Raw genomic sequence first — 18,970 nt, 5'->3', positions numbered from 1 at the left:
AAGTGCAGTATTGTAGAATGGTACTAACTGAATTGCCACATATTGTCCAAGAAAATGGCCAGGACATGGATCTAGTCCTTTCCAGAGGTACCTCTGTTGCATTCCTTGACTGTGTCACCCACGGAACCATTATCCTATGAGTTCACATAAAAATCAAGAATCTAACTCCCATACTTTTTAATAATATGTTTTTTAAAGAAACCTTGTTAGTAGGAAAAAGTATTACTGGGCTCCTGTTTTGTTTTGTTTTGTTTTGTTTTCCCCAGAGACTAACATAGCTCTCTTCCTACAATGAGTTCACAGATGTTCAGCTAAAATGTTTTAACAGCTCATCATCGGCCATTACTTATTGATACACAGATCTTGCTTTATAACACCACAGCCATGCCACGAACACACGGAAAAGCATTCGCATGTCCTGTTTAGAAAGGCACGAGTCCTGAGTGAATTATCTTGCCTGTGTCCCTTGGTAGCAAGTAGCTTTTGCGTCTTCTTTGCTGGCATAGAACATGAAAGGCTGGAAGACTGGATTGTTTGGTACAAAGCAGATTAGTATGATAAAATACTAGATTATCCTATTTGTAACTTAATGCTATGGGGTATAATGGGAAAAGACTGACAGCTTTCCTCTTAGGAAGAACTAATAATATAGGCTGCCTATGACGCCCTTCTAAACAAGTTACATTGCAGCTGCCCTGAAATCCCTCTCATTTCTTCCCTTTCCTGCTTACCGCTGATTTATTCTCACTGCTGTTGTTTCTGCTGCCGCTGCTAAGCCATTGCAGAACTAAGGTTTGGCATTTGTTGAATACTTTAAAGTGGTAGGTGACAGCTGATTGCCAAAGCAGGGTTATGTCGAAAAGGTGTTGAGGGGCCACTGAATCAGTGTAGGGACAGGAAAAAGAGAAAAGCCCGTCTGCCTCCAGTAACATTCTTTAAGAAAGGGATATACTGTACCCATGAAAAGAGGAAGAGTCTTAGCTGGCGAGACTTGATGCTACCATCTGCCCATAGAGCTTGGGATTCCTTAGTGCTGCTGACATTAAAAGTCAGCTGCAATCTGGAGTCTTCCCTGTCAAGCTAGTCCAAGAATGGATGGTTGATTTGACCTGCCATTTTGTTAGATCTGGAGCTGGAAAATTCAGACATCATTAAATGATGTTTACTTATTGATTATTCTGATCTGTTAATGTTTGCTAATCCCCAGATGAGCCCACTCAAATACATGTATATGAAACAAGTTTTGATTTTTTTAGTGAACATTTGAGCCTTTATGTAGATATTTATTTGTTTGTTTGTTTGTTTGTTTAGATTTATATGCCGCCCTTTCTCCGAGAGGACTCAGGGCGGCTCACAACAATAAAACAGAAAAATAAAACAAAAACTCTGGGTTAAAAATTACACATAAAAACCCTAAAATCAATTAAAATCCATTTTAAAAACCCCCATCAGTCCAGGCCAGCCAGGCCAAATAGCCACGTTTTTAGTTCGCGGCAGAAAGAGCAAAGGTCGGGGGCCATCTGGAGCTCCAGGGGGAGCTGATTCCAGAGGGTAGGTGCACCCACAGAGAAAGCCCGCTCCTTAGGGGTTGCCAGCCGACACTGTCTGGTTGATGGCACCCCGAGTAAGTCCTCTCTGTGGGAATGCACTGGGCGATGGGGAGCTGTTGCTGGCCACAGAAGGTCCGCCAAATACCCCGGTCCTAAGCCATGTAGGGCTTTATAGGTAATCACCAGCACCTTGAATCTCACACGGAGGGCAACCAGTAACCAATGCAGGTCGCGCAGGAGGGGTGTAACATGAGAGCGTCAGGACACTCCCATCACTACCCACGCGGCCGCATTCTGCACCAGCTGAAGCCTCCGAGTGGTCTTCAGGGGCAGCCCCATGTAGAGAGCGTTGCGGTAGTCAATCCGGATAATTGAATTATAATTATATATAATTATAATATTTATCAGATAAATAAGAAACTTGATCTTTGTATTTTAAAAGTCAAGCACGGGGGTAAATGGGCAATCGAAATAGGAGCAGTGCTAATTCTCTTTTAAATGAAGAAACTGATGCTACTTGCCACAAGCCTTGTAGATTGAGTAATGGTGTCCTTGGGGTCATCCATTTTAGCTTGCAGCAATTATGCAATGCAAATTCAAAATAATATAAAAAAGTGGATGTTAACTATATTGATGGAAGTACAGGTAGTCCTTGACTTACAACAATTCATTTAGTGACTGTTCAAAGTTACAGCGGCACTGAAAAATGTAGCTTATGACCATTTTTCACACTTATGACCTTTGCAGTATCCCCATGATCATGTGATCAAAATTCAGATGCTTGGCAACTGGTTCATATTTATAACTTGCTGTGTCCCAGGGTCATGTGATCACTTTTTGTGACCTCCTGACAAACAAAGTCAATGGGGAAACCAGATTCATTTAACCTTGTTACTAACCTATCAACTTCAGTGATTAGCTTAACAACTGTGGCAAGAAAAGTCGTAAAATGGGCATTAACAAATGTCTCACTTAAAAACAGAAATTTTGGGTTCAATTGTGGTGGTAAATCGAGGACTACCTCTACCAGTTTAAGGAGGGTAGACCAGACAATCACGGAGTTGGATAAGGCTGAAATGAACTTCATCTTTATTTTTGGCCAATTGTCCTGCTCTAAACTAAGCTTTAAAAACAAAACTGATAACTAGAGGATGTTTAGAGACAGATGAAGGTGAGCTAGTGAAAAATAAATCCAGAAAGTCAGAGATTGTAGGGATTGGGAAACTACCTATTTTGGAGTGAGTTTTACACCATATTTTAATCTGGATTGTACTTCTGATGGGCCAAATACTGAGTTCTGTATTCAACATTAACTAGGAAGTCTAAGATAACAGTGAAAGTTAGGAATGCTTTTTACCAGCTTAGATTGATTTTAGCTTCCATGCTTTGTAGTGCAGCTCTCCAATCTGGAGTGCTTTCGATGAATTGGAACTGCTGCATCTCAAATTCTTTGTTGAAAAACTAGAATCTGAGCGTTTTAGGAATTGTTCCAATAACTCTGAAATATTACCAACTTGGAGACTGCTTTAGGTTGTCATTCTGTAATGTGCAGTAGGTAGGTCTATCCCATTCGGAAAATTCAAATGGTGCAAATGTTGTTTGCTAATGCATGCAACTACAATGTGTCACGTTATAACACTTTCAGATTCTGTACAACCACTCTCCAGCCCACATTAAGTTGCCCATATTTGCAAAGAGAAAAGCAGTTGACCAATCTGCATGATAAATAGTTGGCACTGGAGTGCTGCTTTTGTAGCTCATTATTCGTTTCACCAGATTGAACAAGGGAGTACTATTTCTCAGTAGTGACTTGCTTGTGGCATTGTTTTCCATGGGATGTTTGTTATGTCTTATCTCTAGTCCTCTAAAAGCTTATATGACTACCTTAGCCTGTAATTGAAACTGAATTCGATCAGGGGCGCTGCATATATGACACTGACTCATTGGAATTGGGTTATTGTATGATTGTTTTTCTTATTATTTTGTTTATATTTTTGTAATTTTTATTATTTGGAAAGTTTTATTCTAAAAGGTGGCATATACTGTAGATCCTAATAAAAATGTAAACAAGCATGGCAACTATAGCGTACATTTACTTAACATTTATTTAATAGTTCTGTATTTGCCAGATTGATTCTGAAACCATCGTTGATATGTTCACAGCAAGCGGCTTCTTTGCGACGTGGTAATTGTTGCTGAAGATGTTGAAATCGAAGCCCACCGTATTGTCCTAGCAGCTTGCAGTCCATATTTCTGTGCAATGTTTACAGGTAACTTTGTTTTATAAACAAATAACTATTCTTATTTTGGGAAGAGTAAAAAGAGAATGTTACTTGGTGGCGTTACATGGGATGCTGTTATATGGATGAGGGATGTTAAATGGAGCTACAGCCTTTATTAAAAAGTGTGTTGCTGTGGAGCTTCATTTGTGGATTTGATTGTGGAGATAGTGCAAGTTAAAATCAATATACTCTTCTTAGTGTAGGGTGTTTTTTTTGTTCTTTGCATAAAGGCTGCTATTGGACTGGCTTTGATGATAGAGCATAGATGTCCAACCTTTTGTCTTGCCTGGGCCGCATTGACTGAAGAGGAATATATACAGGTAGTCCTTGACTTACAACAGTGTGTTCAACATTACAACGGCATTGAAAAAAGTGATTTATGACCATTTTTCAGTTACAACCTTTGCAGCTTCCCCATGATTATGTGCTGAAAATTCAGATGCTTGGCAACTGGCTCATATTTATGACTGTTGCAGTGTCCCAAAGTCATGGGAGCCCCTTTTGCAACCTTCTGACAAGCAAAGTCAATAGGGAAGCCAGATTCACTTAACCAACTGTGTTACTAACTTAACAACTGCAGTGATTCACTTAACAACTGTGGCAAGAAAGGTCATAAAATGGGGCAAAACTCACTTAACAAGTGTCTCACTTAACAACAGAAATTTTGGGCTCAATTGTGGTTGTAAATCGAGGACTACCTGTAGTTAATGTATATAAATCACATAATAATATTAAAAGTTTACAATTTTTGAATTGTAAAGAGCCGGGGTGACACAGTAGTTAAAATGCAGTAGTACAGGCTATTTCTGGTGACTGCTGGCTGCCTGCAGTTTGGCAGTTCAAGTTTCACTGGCTCAAGGTTGACTCAGCCTTCCATCCGTCCGAGGTCGGTAAAACGAGGACCCAGATTGTTGGGAGCAATATGTTGACTCTTTAAACCACTTAGAGAGGGCTCTAAAGCACTGTGAAGCAGTATATCAGTCTTAAGTGCTGTTGCTATTGCTATCTTGTGAGACCACATTACTAGATGTCTAGGTCTATGGGCTGGACACACTTGTGACTGAGGGTAAGACCCTTATTTGAGCATCAAGGTGATGACTGGAACTCATTGATTTAAAACAAATACAAGCTCCATTAACTTTTGTCTCTCCTCCATTTTTTGCCTTACGTTATAACCTCTTTATGGCAACTGAGGTTATGACTTCATCCCAAAAAATAGAAAAAAAATCATTTGGAGTGTAATATCACCCTTGGAGTAAATCCTCTGCAGACTACAATTCACTAAGCATCCTACTTGTGTTACTATGTTCCATCAGCATTATATTTTACAATTAATAATGAGCTCTTTTGACTTTTTGATCACAGTCATTAAAAAGGCATGGTTTCTTTTTGCTTGAGCAAATGAAGAAGTGGAAGTGTGCATGTGCACATGTATGACCCTTGATAGATATAATCCAGGTTTTTAAAAACATTTTGTTTGTATGAAGTGATCTTTAAAATACTTAAGTATTCTTTAATGGCTGTAACATTGCGATTGTACAGACTGACTTGGTTGTTTGCAAAGCGCTAAATAAGAGACCAATCTCCATTTCTTCGTTGTTTGAAGTACATGAGTACACAAGTGTTAATAGATCTACTGCTAATTAATCCTAACTGCCCTATAATGTTACAGCATTTTGCTACCAATGGGGGGATGTTTATGAAAGCAGATTATATTCTTGCTATTTTAAGACATATCTTGCAGTGTGCTTGTAGTTCTTTCCAAACAGTATGCGCCAATTTTATAAGGTCTTTTAAAAAACAAACAAACACTAGTTCCTCTTTTTTTGTGCATGTGCCCATAATGGCTGTGCAGATTCAAAGGGAGAAAAAGCTCTGAAACATATTCAATGCTCTTGTTCATTTTATCAGCAACTCCTTAAAGCAGGTGTGCTTTTTCCCTCTCGCCCATGAATATTCCCTATTGCCTTTTTCTCAAATCTACTGCGTAACATTCTTTGAAAATGAAAAAGCCTCCCCAGATAATTACATTAGATAATAAATTACCAATCTTCAGTTGTTGTTGTTTTTTTCCAGATAAGGCAATGTTGGCTAGATGTTGCCACTCATTACAGGTGACATGGAACACAATAGTGAACAACAGGGATAGTTTCTGTGCTGAAATGCTTTGCTATGATAATACAAAGTAATCCATGACAATGCAGATTATACAACTGTATGGGCAAATATTTTACTACTCGGTGAAGAGCTAAGGATTTGCTACATATCTGAATGTGTGACAGAAAAAGAATAAAGTTCACATTTCATATATATTAATGATTTGGTAGAATATTTGCTGAGGAAATTCATTGCCAGTGATAGGTTGGAATTATGTTGTCCTCCATGATTAAAATTTACTAGTGATAAATCCAAAGGAATTATCTACTGCCCGGAATGCAGGGATTTTGTCTTATTCACGGCATTTGGCCTCGTTTTGAGTAATAGACAAAATCGCTTTTTGTGTAGGAGAGGCAAGAAAATATTTTCCCCCTTCCTAGGAATAAAAACTGTGTTGAGGGCATACAAAAATTACTCAATTTATCATTTCAGAAAAGAAACAGAAACATGTTGGTTTGGTTTTGTTTTTGTACAAAATTAGGTAGAACTCTACAGATTGTAAAGAGATGGAAGGGATTTGGGAGATTGTATAGTCCTAATCTCTGACCACTCAGGCATTCTCAAAACAATAGATCCCTAATAATTGGTTCAAAAAGAAATTTGGTCACTTTCCCAAATGTATTCAATAAAAGGATGATAAACTGATGGAACCTAATGGGAACTCTCATTAATAATAACTCTCCCAGCTCAGACTCTGATTGCCTCTTAAAATAATGTCTAAAAATTGCATTTCAGGAGATATGACGGAAAGCAAAGCAAAGAAGATAGAGATCAAAGACGTTGATGGACTAACCTTAAGCAAACTAATTGATTATATCTACACAGCAGAGGTAGAGGTCACAGAAGAGAATGTCCAGGTGAGGGAAGCTGAGTAGAATCTCTTGGTTACTCTAAAATAAACAATGTGTCAATATCTCCTTGAGTATGAAATATGACAACATAAGAAAACAGTTAAAACTATTTAAAAGTATATAACATTCGAAATCTTAAGAAATAGAGCCATTTTAAACTTCCATATTCAATATTACTATGCAAAATAATAGGAAGTTTAGAGGAAGCTTATTTTCAATCTTACTGATATAACTAAAATGCAGAGATCAATTTTGAACAAGCAACATTTAACCGATAGTAGGGTTGAAATGAGGATCCTTGGTGCGCTCTGAGTTTGGTTGTTTTCTTGCAGATGTTTCTTTACCCAAAATAGGTAACATCATCAGAGAGTAGCAAGGACACCTCAAGCAATATTTAAAGAATATCTGAGGCCTCTTTGCTAACTCTTGAAAACATCTCTTTCAGCCAATGCTGTTTCTTATGCTGTTCAAAATCATTGATCTGAATATATGTGTATTTTTTCTTTTTTCTTCCATCAAGCAGGGCTGGCGTGAACCCCCCCTCCCGTTTTTGAGATATTAGATTTTTTAATTGTTTAACGGGTTTTAGTCATAAGGTTCTTAATTTTCGGCCAAAGGGTATAATTCTTTTAAATTTTTAAATTTTGTATTGGATGTTTTTTACTTGGCTGTGCACCGCCCTGAGTCCACTAGGAGAAGGGCGGTATACAAATTTAAATAAAATAAATAAATAAATAAATAAATTTTAGTTCCGTAAAATTTTGTATAAGAAAATACTATGTGTAAATTATTGGGAACCGAGGTCAATAAACCTACAGTTTTATTACCAAATAAGCTTTTTAAATATTTTGTTTCTTTTCGTTATTTTGTTGCTCTTAGTGCATTTTACTGTGTTATCTTGTACACATCTCAGTCAAAAGATCCACTAATTTTCAGGACAATTTATCCAAAGTAGCGACAAATATTACTGCTTTTCTTATGTAAGCCACTTTGGAAAGTTTTCATTTTTAATGATGGGCAGAAAAAAAATAGCAAAGTACAGAATACATTTTAGGTTGAAATTTAGAATGAATCATTGTCATTTTATTTATTATAATGTGTGCATGAATGTACACATACAGTTGGTATTGTCTTTTGAAATTGAGTATCTCCAAAGATATTAAAAATACAGAATGTACTTTTGGAGCATTACATTTGACAGGACAATGAAAATATAATAGCTTTGTCTAGTTTGGTGTTCAGGTAGCATTTAATAAGGATGATGAAAGTTGAGAACTAAAGATTTGAAATTTACAGTCCACTCCAGTGTGATTATGGACGCCCAAAGGTTGGCGTTCAGTTCATATTATCTGGTTTTGTATATTCCACCACCCGGTGTTATATTCTAGTTGAAATCATTTTGAAACCCTCTCTAGGCATTATAAAATAGGAAGTATGGATAGGAGCATGATAAGAAGCCGTCTCCATCTCTTCCTGCTCCCTTGAATTGGCAGGGAAAGTCTGTATTGAGCTGTAACTGTTTCCATCTTCTCAGAGTCATTATTCACCAGAGTCAGGAACTCGCATTTTAGGATTGCCAGTTACGTGGAAGACGATGAACAAGAGATGAAACATCTTTAAATCTTTCCTCTCAGTTTGAGGAGATCTGTGAAGGGGTTTCCAAAGGATAGAGTCTTGGCAGTCCAGTTTGCAAATTTTGAAAGTGCTGGCTCTTGTTCTATTATATCCCAATAATTTAACCATTGAAATGCAACATGGATGTGGATGCGCCCCTTCCTGGGAAGCATGCTGTTAATTATATTTACATTTTGTCCTTCATTCTTTGAGGAGAATATTAAAACCTTGAAAAACTGATGTTAGCTGAAGAAACCCAATTATTATTAGTTTCTCTTAACCAATTATTATTTAGTTTCTTTTTTCTAATCTATTCTAAGAATCAAAGTGTATTGAGGCCTAGAGACTGATAGTTTAATTTTATTGATGCCTGTTGGGGTTAGTGCTCTCTAAAATAGTTACTGATTTGTAATATTCCCGTGTGATCCAGCTGGGTTGGATTAATCTTGCTGGAATAAGAGAATGAATGCACCCCAGGGTATATTGCAGTTTTATTGTTCTGTTTGGCTGAAGTATGTTAAAGAAGTAGAGAAATATGATTCTTTTCTGGCTCAGGTGTGTCATAGTATGGTTAGTCTTTAATACTTTTAAAAATCGTGCTTCAATATTGTTGTTTTTTTGGAGGAACCAACATATGGGACTTCAGTTGCTAATTCTTTGTTGCCTTTTCTTTTTCAAATTTCAGGTTTTACTGCCAGCTGCCAGCTTGTTACAGCTAATGGATGTTCGACAGAACTGTTGTGACTTTCTTCAGTCTCAGCTCCACCCCACAAATTGCCTTGGAATTCGCGCCTTTGCAGATGTGCACACCTGCACAGAATTATTGCAACAGGCCAATGCCTATGCAGGTGATTGTAACAGCCCTCAAGATGTTCCTGGCTTTAAAATATGAAAATATTGATGTCTTGGATACTAGTACACATCCTTCAACCTAAATCAAAACAACAAAGGGGGAGAGAACTAATTTGCTGCGTAAGCTTGTAGGTGATTCTCTTGCATCATAAGAGGACTTTTAACATATATAAAATGCTAATTCTTACTGGTAAAATTCAACTGAATGTACACATGATCTAAATCCCTCAAGTAGAGAAAGGCAACATGGCATCTCTTACATATTTCAGAATGAATTTTCATAATTCTTGAATAATGATCATGTTGGAGGAAGTATATCAAAATCGTAGTTTGGAGGTCAGTATGTTTCATACTCTTAACCCAGAACAGCCACCTCAACCTAGACGCCTTTCAGAAGTTGGACTTCAGCTCTCCAAATTCCTTAGCCAGCATGCTGAAATGTCTGGAGGGACAAACATTAGAGAAAGTTGCCGTTAAGATATTATCTAAATCTACATCTGGTATTTTAAATACAACTTTTCAGGCTAGATGTTCCGAACAGACATGAGAATTACAAAATGCTTTCAACTTACAAGCAGGCAATTTTACAGAATCTTTTACAAAAGATATTATACCAATGTTTCGAAGCAGCAATGTTGAGTAAAATTACAATTACGTATTTAAGATATACTGAAACAACAATCAGCCTTATCCTTCCTAGTAGTAATTGTTTGCTCCTTAGCCAACTCTTAAGTTAATATAGCATTAACTAGAAAAGGATATGGGGGAAGTTAGGTAGAATATTGAGGTTCTACTTGGGCTCATATCTTTGCTCTCTTGGACATACCTTTCAGTACAAGAGTACCACTGAATTTAAAAGTCAAGGAACATTTTATCTTTTGAACAGGAAGGTGGTGGAGTCAAGTTAGCATAGGAAAGAAACACCATGATGTGTTTTTTGGAAATGGTCTAAAAACCAGAGAAGGTTAAGAGAGCTATGGAAGGAAGCAAGTTTATAACCAGGTTCTAATATACGATTAGAACCACTTGGAAGAAGAAAAGTGTACAATATCTAAAAAAAGAGAAGTAACAAAGAACAGATGTAAGTAGAGAGAGCTTATATAATGAATAAGCAAATATTGAAGGAGTTAAAAAGAAGAGGTTTTTATCATGTGTAAGTGATTGTTTGAGTAGAAGGAGCTGAATAGAAGGAGTATTAGGAAAATATAAAGTCAGGTTGAAGGACAAGTTTTTAGTGAAAATATACTCTTCTTTTTCTGCTGCAAATTTGTCTCAGATATTTCGGAATTGAGAAGATAGTGTGAGAATAGGAAAGGGAAGTAGTTTTTGCCCCACTAGGGTGCCTTTTAGTTGACCTTACAACACTTGAAGCCAACTGGTAGCTTGCCACTGGCCCGCAACAGGAATAAAAGACAGTATTTTTCTGCAGCTATAATATTAAAGTCTTTGTACTCCATTTGCTGGAAGTGAGCATACAGTATTTGAAAGAAGTTGTAAGAAGGTAGTCTTGTTCAATTTCCAATTGGCAGGTTTCTGATATGGGGAGTACTTGAACCACACAATACTGTTACATGCTCTCAAAAGAATAAACAATTATAGAAAGTTATGAGTCAAATAGTGAAGAATACAGTAGTGAATCTTAAAGCATCTTCCCACTATTTTTATTTACTGTATAGGCCCTAAAGTCAAATACTTCAAGCAGATCTGCATAAAATGCTTTACACTGGAGCAAATTCTGTTTTTTCCCAAAGATTTCAGATATATTATGAATTGGTGCATTGGTTGACTGCTTATCAATAGGAATTCTTGTTCTGACTTCATTATATCAGTAACAAGACCTTACAAAAATGTATTCCCTAGACACACTGTAGCTTTCATCATAATTGTACTTACATGTAGTGCCTTACCTGAAGCTTCCCTTAAAGGAATGGAAGAGGTGTCCATATCAATGACACAATCTTCTTTTTTGATGATGATAACAGTAGTACATCATAGGATGATTCTATATAGCTGCAGTTCTGTTTCTGTCATCTTTGTCCAAATAAAGCGGACTTGGCTGGTAAATAAGAAATTTTCAGTTTGAATCAATTTGCAAATCCAGGTACACGTCTTTTCAGCATGATTTAATTGATGAAATGAAGTGGGCATGTGCTAAGGAGACTGTGGTTTAGACAGATGCTCTGATATAGACAGAGACAATTTTCATATACCAGGATCTCTTGAAGACTGACTAAAAAGGAGGACTTTGAAACATGACAGATTGATCTAGGCCAGGGGTCTGCAATCTTAAGCACTCAAAGAGCCATTTGGACCCATTTCCCACAGAAAAGAAAACACCGGGAGCCACAAAACCTGGCTGGGCATGGCCAACTTGATGTCACTCACTTCCACCAGTCACATGACACCTCGCCAGCCACATCTACCCAGCCGGTCATTAGGGCAGAGAACCAGTTGTTAAAAAACACCGGGAACCACAAAACCCTTTTGACATATATCTCTCTCCCCTCCCCCCTCCCCCTCTCTCTATATCTCTCTTATGTCTCTCTCTCTCCCGCTCTCTGTATCTGTCTCTGCCCTGACCACTTCTCCATCCCCTGTCACCGTTACCTTCTCAGGCCAGGCGAGGAGTGACTGGGAGGGGAGGGCGAGGGGCGGGGCCAGGCAGTGGTGGGGTCACCCGACAGGGAGCCACAGCAGAGGGCCCAAAGAGCCGCATGTGGCTCCAGAGCTGCAGGTTGCTGACCCCTTGCCTAGATAAACATCAGTGCATTCTGTGATAAGTGTAGAAAACAAAAGGCAAATTCCAGGCTTGGATGCATTAGGAAAGGAAGAATTGAAAATGAAATAGGTCGTACAGGAGTTATCCCTTGTTAGCACAATTTGTTATCTGCACTTTTGTATTGACATGGTCACTAAACAAACCAGATCTAAAGGTTTTTACATATCTGCAATATTGATCTTGTATTTTGTTTCTTTACTTAAGCGCAGACGACTTTTTTCACATGCATAAAATACATTTTTGTAAGGTCTTGTTACTGATGTAATGAAGTGAGAACAGAATCCCTATTGATAAGCAGTTCAGCCAATGCACCAATTCATAATATATCTTTGGTGATACTGTACTTAGTGCATGCTTACAATTTTCATCAAACGTCGGCTAATTTGACACTGGGAAAGATATAACCAAGATCAGTTCAATATGATTATGGGGCTAGGGCAGCAGTTTTATGAAAGAAAGGTACAGTGTTTAGATTCGTTAACTTGCAGCAAGTTAAGTGAACCATGTGGCCTTTTAAGCAAATCCAAATTTCCCAGTTGACTTTGTTTGTTGGAAACTGGTTGGGAAGGTTGCAGACGGTGATCACATCATCTTGGGATGCTGCATGTGTTGCAAATACATGCCGGTTGCCAAGTGCTTGAATTTTGATCATCTGATTGTGGGGACGGTGTGTCAGTTGTTAAGAGTGAGAACTGGTTGTAAGAAGCTTTTGTAACTTTGCTAAACGAATGGTTGTAAGTTGAGGACCACCTGTAAAAGATTCCGGGGAAATTATGGGTTATCGTTGCCAACAAAGATGTTTGTTACAACCGACCTGCCTTGAAAATCAGCGGCTAAGTTTAACATTTTTATCGAGTTATAAAATACTGTAAAATACAAAATACAAAAGTAAATAGAAAAATGGGGGGGGGGGGAGGAGAAAGGGGGAAGAAAAGTGAGGATAGATAAGAAAAAATAAAGAAAAAGAAGCATTGGCTTCTGACTTTCTCTGTTACAGTAAAATAAGGCACTAACATCAAATCACAACTTTTTGCTTTTTCATAATAATATGAACAAGCCATTTCTGTAAAGATCTATCAATCTACTCGGTAAAACCCAAAATCAAAGTTACATTGTTTTCCACATCAAGCACTAAGTTCAGAAACGGTCTCCATGTGGAAACAAAAGTACTTATATCCTTTTCTTTAATCAAAGTAGTCAATTTTGCCATTTCAGCCAACTCCATCAAAATCAGTGGCTTAATGAAGCCTGTTGCTCTCTTGTCCACGTTTCTGAACTTGAATGTAGGGCGTTCAGAGCTTTGCTTGCTTATATCTGGGACAAATAATTACCTTTAAATGCTTGATTTTAAAAACCATTTAATCTTTAACCAGACCAGCACTGAACAACGTTTAATTTAAATCTGGTTTAATTGCAAGCTCTTGCAAGTTCACGAGGAATATATTACTTTAACATCCCCCTATGAAATGTTAATGAAAATATCCCAGAAATGCATTCAAGATTCCTTTGGCTATACATTAACTGTGTACAGTGAAATATTTTGCAGTTTAAAGCAGCAGAAAGCAACCTATGAGCTCATTGAATACCCTCTTTGAGAAATACCTAAAGCTGATAACTTGTGTTATCATTGTGATTTGTTTGATTTTGGTTTAGTGTGCTGTATGGTCTACAGTCTAGTTACCACTAGAGTGTAAATGTTTGGCTTCATACAATTTTAAATATTTCTTCAGAACATTACATTCTCATTTTAAAAATTGTTTCTGTAATAAGATATTGAATAACCCGTGATAGTTCATTATAATTATAATAAGTTGTATTGAGATTTATGTTCTCAAGAGCCACCTGCTGGTGAACAGAAGTATTTTACAGAGCCACTTTAAAGAAATATTCGGAACTGATATTGTAAATGAAAAGAGCTGAAGGTAGTATCTGTATTGCAGACATTATCTTGAAAACAAGCTAGATTCCAATCTATTATGTCTAAAGAGTTTCTTTGTGCAGTTTCAGTTTCTTTGTGCAGTTTTCCACACTAGTACCAGAAGCTGTCTTTCTTGGGCCTACCCTCAGAAAACATTATTCTATCAATGTAGAGTTATTATTTTATATACCGCTATGTAAACAGTCTTTACAATTACAGTTTTTACAAGCTTTTTCCAGCCAAGCACTTCCCAGAACTGTTGAACTACAGTTATATTACCTACAGTCAGTGTAACAGATTATACATTGGTTGATAGATGCTCCTGCAAGGTTTCAGTTAAATGTTTCTTCTTGTTTTCTGCACATGATTGAACCTGAAACTCCTTGCATGTCAAGTATGTTGTAAGCCAGCAGATCCCAACCTTTTGGGCACGAGGGACCAGTTCCGTGGAGGTTTTGCCATGGACTGAGGGGACGTGGTTTCATGTGCTGCCTGCATCCCATGGATGGGGCTTTGCTTGTTTGCACAGTTGGTTTCTGCAGTGCAGGTCCACAGACCAGAGGTTGGGGACCCCTGTTCTAAGCTGTGGCTCTTCTACAGTATGAAATTCAGAGTTTCACACACTCATAGCAGTAGGTTATACATTTCCTGATGTGACAGTGGAGCTCATTTTCTTTATTGGTGTCATCTTTGAACACCAGTCAGTCTGGGTTTTTTTCTTCATACGCTGTAATCCCATTGTTGTGCAAGCTATTGTTGCTAGTCCTTCATGTTGAGTGAAAACTTGGATTTTCATTATGATCTTCCTTTTCTTAATTTCCAATTCTTTGGAACAGAGCAGCATTTTCCTGAAGTGATGCTTGGTGAAGAATTTCTTAGCCTAAGCTTGGACCAGGTTTGCAGCTTGATATCAAGTGACAAGCTCACAGTGTCATCAGAGGAAAAGGTATTCTTGATTTGTGTCTTCTGTAATATGGAAATAGAGCTTGACTGCATAGACAGAGGAGAAAAAGAAAGATCTGAGCAGTCAGAGAAATGGCAGCTTTCGCTAGCTGTCACATGGCTATGAAATAAATGCTCTTCTTTGAGAAGAGGCTCCCCTGAAGTTCCCAAGGCACAGATATACTGCCATAAATAGGGAATGATGCTTCTTTAGGTATTTGGATCCCAAGCTAATTAAGGTTTTAAAAGATTGGCACAATTGTGTTCAAAAGCATCTGCAAATGGTGCTGTCCAGAACTAAAAAACATTGGAATAAACTCCAGCAGGCTTTGAAATTCTCTAACTTAAAAAAAAAAAAAAATCAGTGTGCCTAAAGGCAGAAGACTTCTATGATCCGGAAAGGGATATACCAAAATGGCCACTAATGAAGCTGAAAAAATAAGAAGGCATACAGATCAAGGCTCACAATTTAAAACATTGCTAAATGAGTATTTGATTAACCTTTTGTAGAAAGTATAACAAGCTGGATGGGATGCAATTAGTGTCACTTGCAATTTAATGTCCCATCTCTAATTTACACTGGCTGAAGGATTCGTTTTTTTTAAGCAACACAAGCATACGAATGTGCACAAGAGCCATCAGCACCTTTAATCTGGACATCTCACTGGCGACTTCTTCCTACTGCACATTCATTAAATGAAGCTCCTTTTTTCATTAACATTCTTTCTGATGCTGTCAGATGATATTTAGGTCTCCAGCCTGGAAGTTCCTTAATCAGGTACAACTCCCGTATTGAAAGAAATTTGCTGGTGATGGATGATTTCAACACAAACCAAGATTTGAGATGTACAATTGTTATAGATATGTGACTACATTTGTGAACTAGACTATTTGATTTTTTTTCTGTAACTCTCATAATCTATTCTAAACTAAAAAGTAGAATTTCCAATGGTTGATGTACATCTTTGTTCATTTCATAGAACTCCGTGATTTTTCCATGCTCTTTTTGTGTTGCCTGTTGTCACATACTCTAGTATCCTCTTTCCTATTGTCTTTTAGAACACTATAGTCATGCAAAAGACTCAAAACAGGCAAATTAAGTACAACGTTCAAACACATTTTTATTCTAGTGATGAAATCAAAATATGACTACATATTACTTATGATCACAATTCAGCCCAAAATTTCCATTGCTAAGCAAGACAGTTAAGTGAGTTTGTCCCATGTTTCTTGCCACAGTTGTTAAGTGAATCACTGCAGTTGTTAAGTTAGTAACACAGTTGTTAAGTGAATCTGGCTTCCCCATTGACTTTGCTTGTCAGAAGGTCGCAAAAGGTGATCACAATGCTGGAAAACTGCGGTCATCATACATATGAGCCAGTTGCCAAGTGTTCAAATTTTGGTTGTGTGGCCATGGGGATGTTGCAATAGCCCTAAGTGTGATAAAATGGTCACCAGTCACTTTTTCGATATTGTTGTAACTTCATACTGTCTTTAAACAAATACCTGCTGTGAGTCAAGGACTACTTGTATTGCCCTTGAGAGTTTAAATTAGATTCAGAATGCTAACAGTTATAATGTATACTTATTGTACAACCTGTAAACAAATTGAGATGTCTCTGGATTGGAAGTGTGCTACACAATTTGAAGTCCAAAAGTCTGCAAGGTATGGCTTATTTAAATGACTGTGTTTTCATCCTGCACATGATCACCTTTTTTTCTGCATTTATAAATCTTATTATGTCACTATCCTCTGCCTTTTAAAAAGCGTTTTAAGTCGTTTCTGCAGACTTAACTGTTACATAATTTATGAAATCGTTGCTTGCAAATTTGGGTTCCGTAATGACAAATTAGGTCCCTTTTAGACAAAACAAGTTTTGCTGTTTGCAGGTCTTTGAAGCTGTCATTTCGTGGATTAATTATGACAAAGAATCTCGCTTGGAACACATGGCAAAGCTGATGGAGCATGTTCGTCTTCCTCTCTTGCCCAGAGACTACCTTGTGCAGGTTAGTAGTCATCAGAACTTTGCACAATTAAAAATAATACAAGCTCTTTATGACTTGACATCCATTCATCTATCTCCCTTAGGAATCATAATCTTTGCAGCCTTCCAATGCTTTTTTCACATAAAGGCTCAGTTGGATAGAACAGGGATTGCATTTATCTACAATAAATGGTGCAAGAAAGGCTGCCGTTTGGTATTCTAACGATACAGGAATTTGGAATTTTTAAAACCAACTTCACGTTGTATAGACTTTTTTTACTGGTGTAATTACTGAGAGATTATTTAGGGTGATGCTGTAGCCATATGCTTGATGATAATTATTTCTACATCTCTACCTCTGGCTGAAGAGGCTATCAAGATTCAGTTCTAGCAAGTTAAAGTAGCTGTGGATTTAGAATTTTAGCATTGAGTAGGGTTGTGTTTACAGTGGTTCAGTGGTTAAGACGCTGAGTTGTTGATTGAAAGATTGGCAGTTCAGCGGTTTGAATCCCTAGTGCTGCGTAACAGGGTGAGCTCCCGTTACTTGTCCCAGCTTCTGCCAACCTAGCAGTTCGAAAGCATGTAAAAAATGCAAGTAGAAAAATAGGGACCACCTTTGGTGGGAAGGTAACAGCGTTCTGTGCGCCTTTGGCATTTAGTCATGTCGGCCACATGATCACAGAGACATCTTCGGACAGCGCTGGCTCTTCGGCTTTGAAACAGATGAGTATCGTCCCCTAGAATCTGGAACGACTACACATATGTGTGAGGGGAACCTTTACCTTTACCTTAGGGTTGTGTTCCTGTTCAAAACTCACCCATAATCTGGGGGTCCTCTTGGATTCATGGCTCTTTCTTGAAGAGCAGGTGGAGACCATGACATAATTTCATCCTGTGAACCAATTGTAGTATTTGTGGATTGAGATATTTTGAGGACTCTTGTCATTTCATATTTGGATTACCATACTTTGATTTAGATCAGGGGTGTCAAACTCATGTGACGTATTGGGACTTTTTTTCTCCTTTGCTAAACAGGGTGTGGGCATGGCCAGCATGTGACACATCCAGCCCACGCCCTTGGAGTTTGACAGCCCTCATTTAGATGCACCAGACTAGAAAGCGGGAGATGGTGAATTCTAGTCCTACCTTAATCATGAAAGGCAGCTGGGTGACTTTGGACCAGTCACACACTCTCGGCCCAGCTCACCTGACTGGGTGATGGTTGTGGGGAAAATAGGAGGAGAAAGATGTGTTAGATATGTCCACTGTCTTGAGGCATTTGTAAAAATAATAAAGGCAGGATACAAACAAATAAATGCAGTAGCCTGAGTAGTAATGGGCACTGCCTGGTTGCCCTGTCCCTCCTTTAAGAGCTATACCTGTTGCCGTTGGGCTTCTCAAAACCTTTTATGCCTTAGAATTTTCATATCTACTTTGTTTGGGTGGAAACTTCCTGTTCAATAAGACTAAGTTGGGGAACCTTGCTGTAGGTTCGGGCTCCAGTAGTGTACTGTTTTTGAGTGGCTCAAATACCTCATGTATATATGTATGAATGTACAGTATGTTACTATTGTTCTTGCTGCTGTTAGTTGCTTTTCAGAGAAAAAAATTTCCAAGAGAATGTATAGAATAAGATAATGCAGATTTCAATGTTAATAAAGAGCAACTTAATCTTTTCCCAAAATTTGAATCATTAAGCAAACGCTGTGAAAAAAAATTAAGATCATGAACTACAAATTAAACTTTTAGTTCTTCCTAAAGAGGCACTGTCTGAGAAAGTTCGAATGTAAAAAAAAAATAAAAAAAAATTCTCTGCCTTGTGCCTGCTATCTGGCTGCAGCTTATAATTTCATAAATAGTCATCACACAGTTTATTTAGGTAGTTTTAGGATTTTGAAGGTAATTCAGATCTTTCCTACTGTGCACAATTTGGCTTTCCATGCCTTTTTTTTCTTCTCTTGTCCAAAATCTCTTGTGTATCCTATTTCAGTGTTGCCCTAAGCAACTTTTAAGATGTTTGGACGTCAACTTCCAGAATTC

The 18,970-nt window shown here is 37.8% G+C and overlaps 1 protein-coding gene across 3 annotated transcripts in view; it reads left to right on the top strand.

Annotated features, from left to right (window-relative positions):
* Positions 1-18,970, top strand: part of KLHL3 (kelch like family member 3) — a 46,649-nt gene that overhangs the window by 12,759 nt on the left and 14,920 nt on the right. For all 3 annotated transcript variants that reach the window (XM_034403422.3, XM_034403432.2, XM_034403439.3), the window contains exons 3-7: positions 3,714-3,820; positions 6,725-6,846; positions 9,140-9,302; positions 14,840-14,949; positions 16,836-16,952. In XM_034403422.3, coding sequence (XP_034259313.1) covers positions 3,714-3,820; positions 6,725-6,846; positions 9,140-9,302; positions 14,840-14,949; positions 16,836-16,952 — 619 coding nt within the window. The remainder of the gene's footprint in view (positions 1-3,713; positions 3,821-6,724; positions 6,847-9,139; positions 9,303-14,839; positions 14,950-16,835; positions 16,953-18,970) is intronic.

Source organism: Pantherophis guttatus, chromosome 2 (genome assembly GCF_059756535.1).
Source record: "Pantherophis guttatus breed Tessera chromosome 2, ASM5975653v1, whole genome shotgun sequence".
NCBI lineage: Eukaryota > Metazoa > Chordata > Lepidosauria > Squamata > Colubridae > Pantherophis > Pantherophis guttatus.
This window is presented reverse-complemented; position numbering and strand designations above follow the sequence as displayed.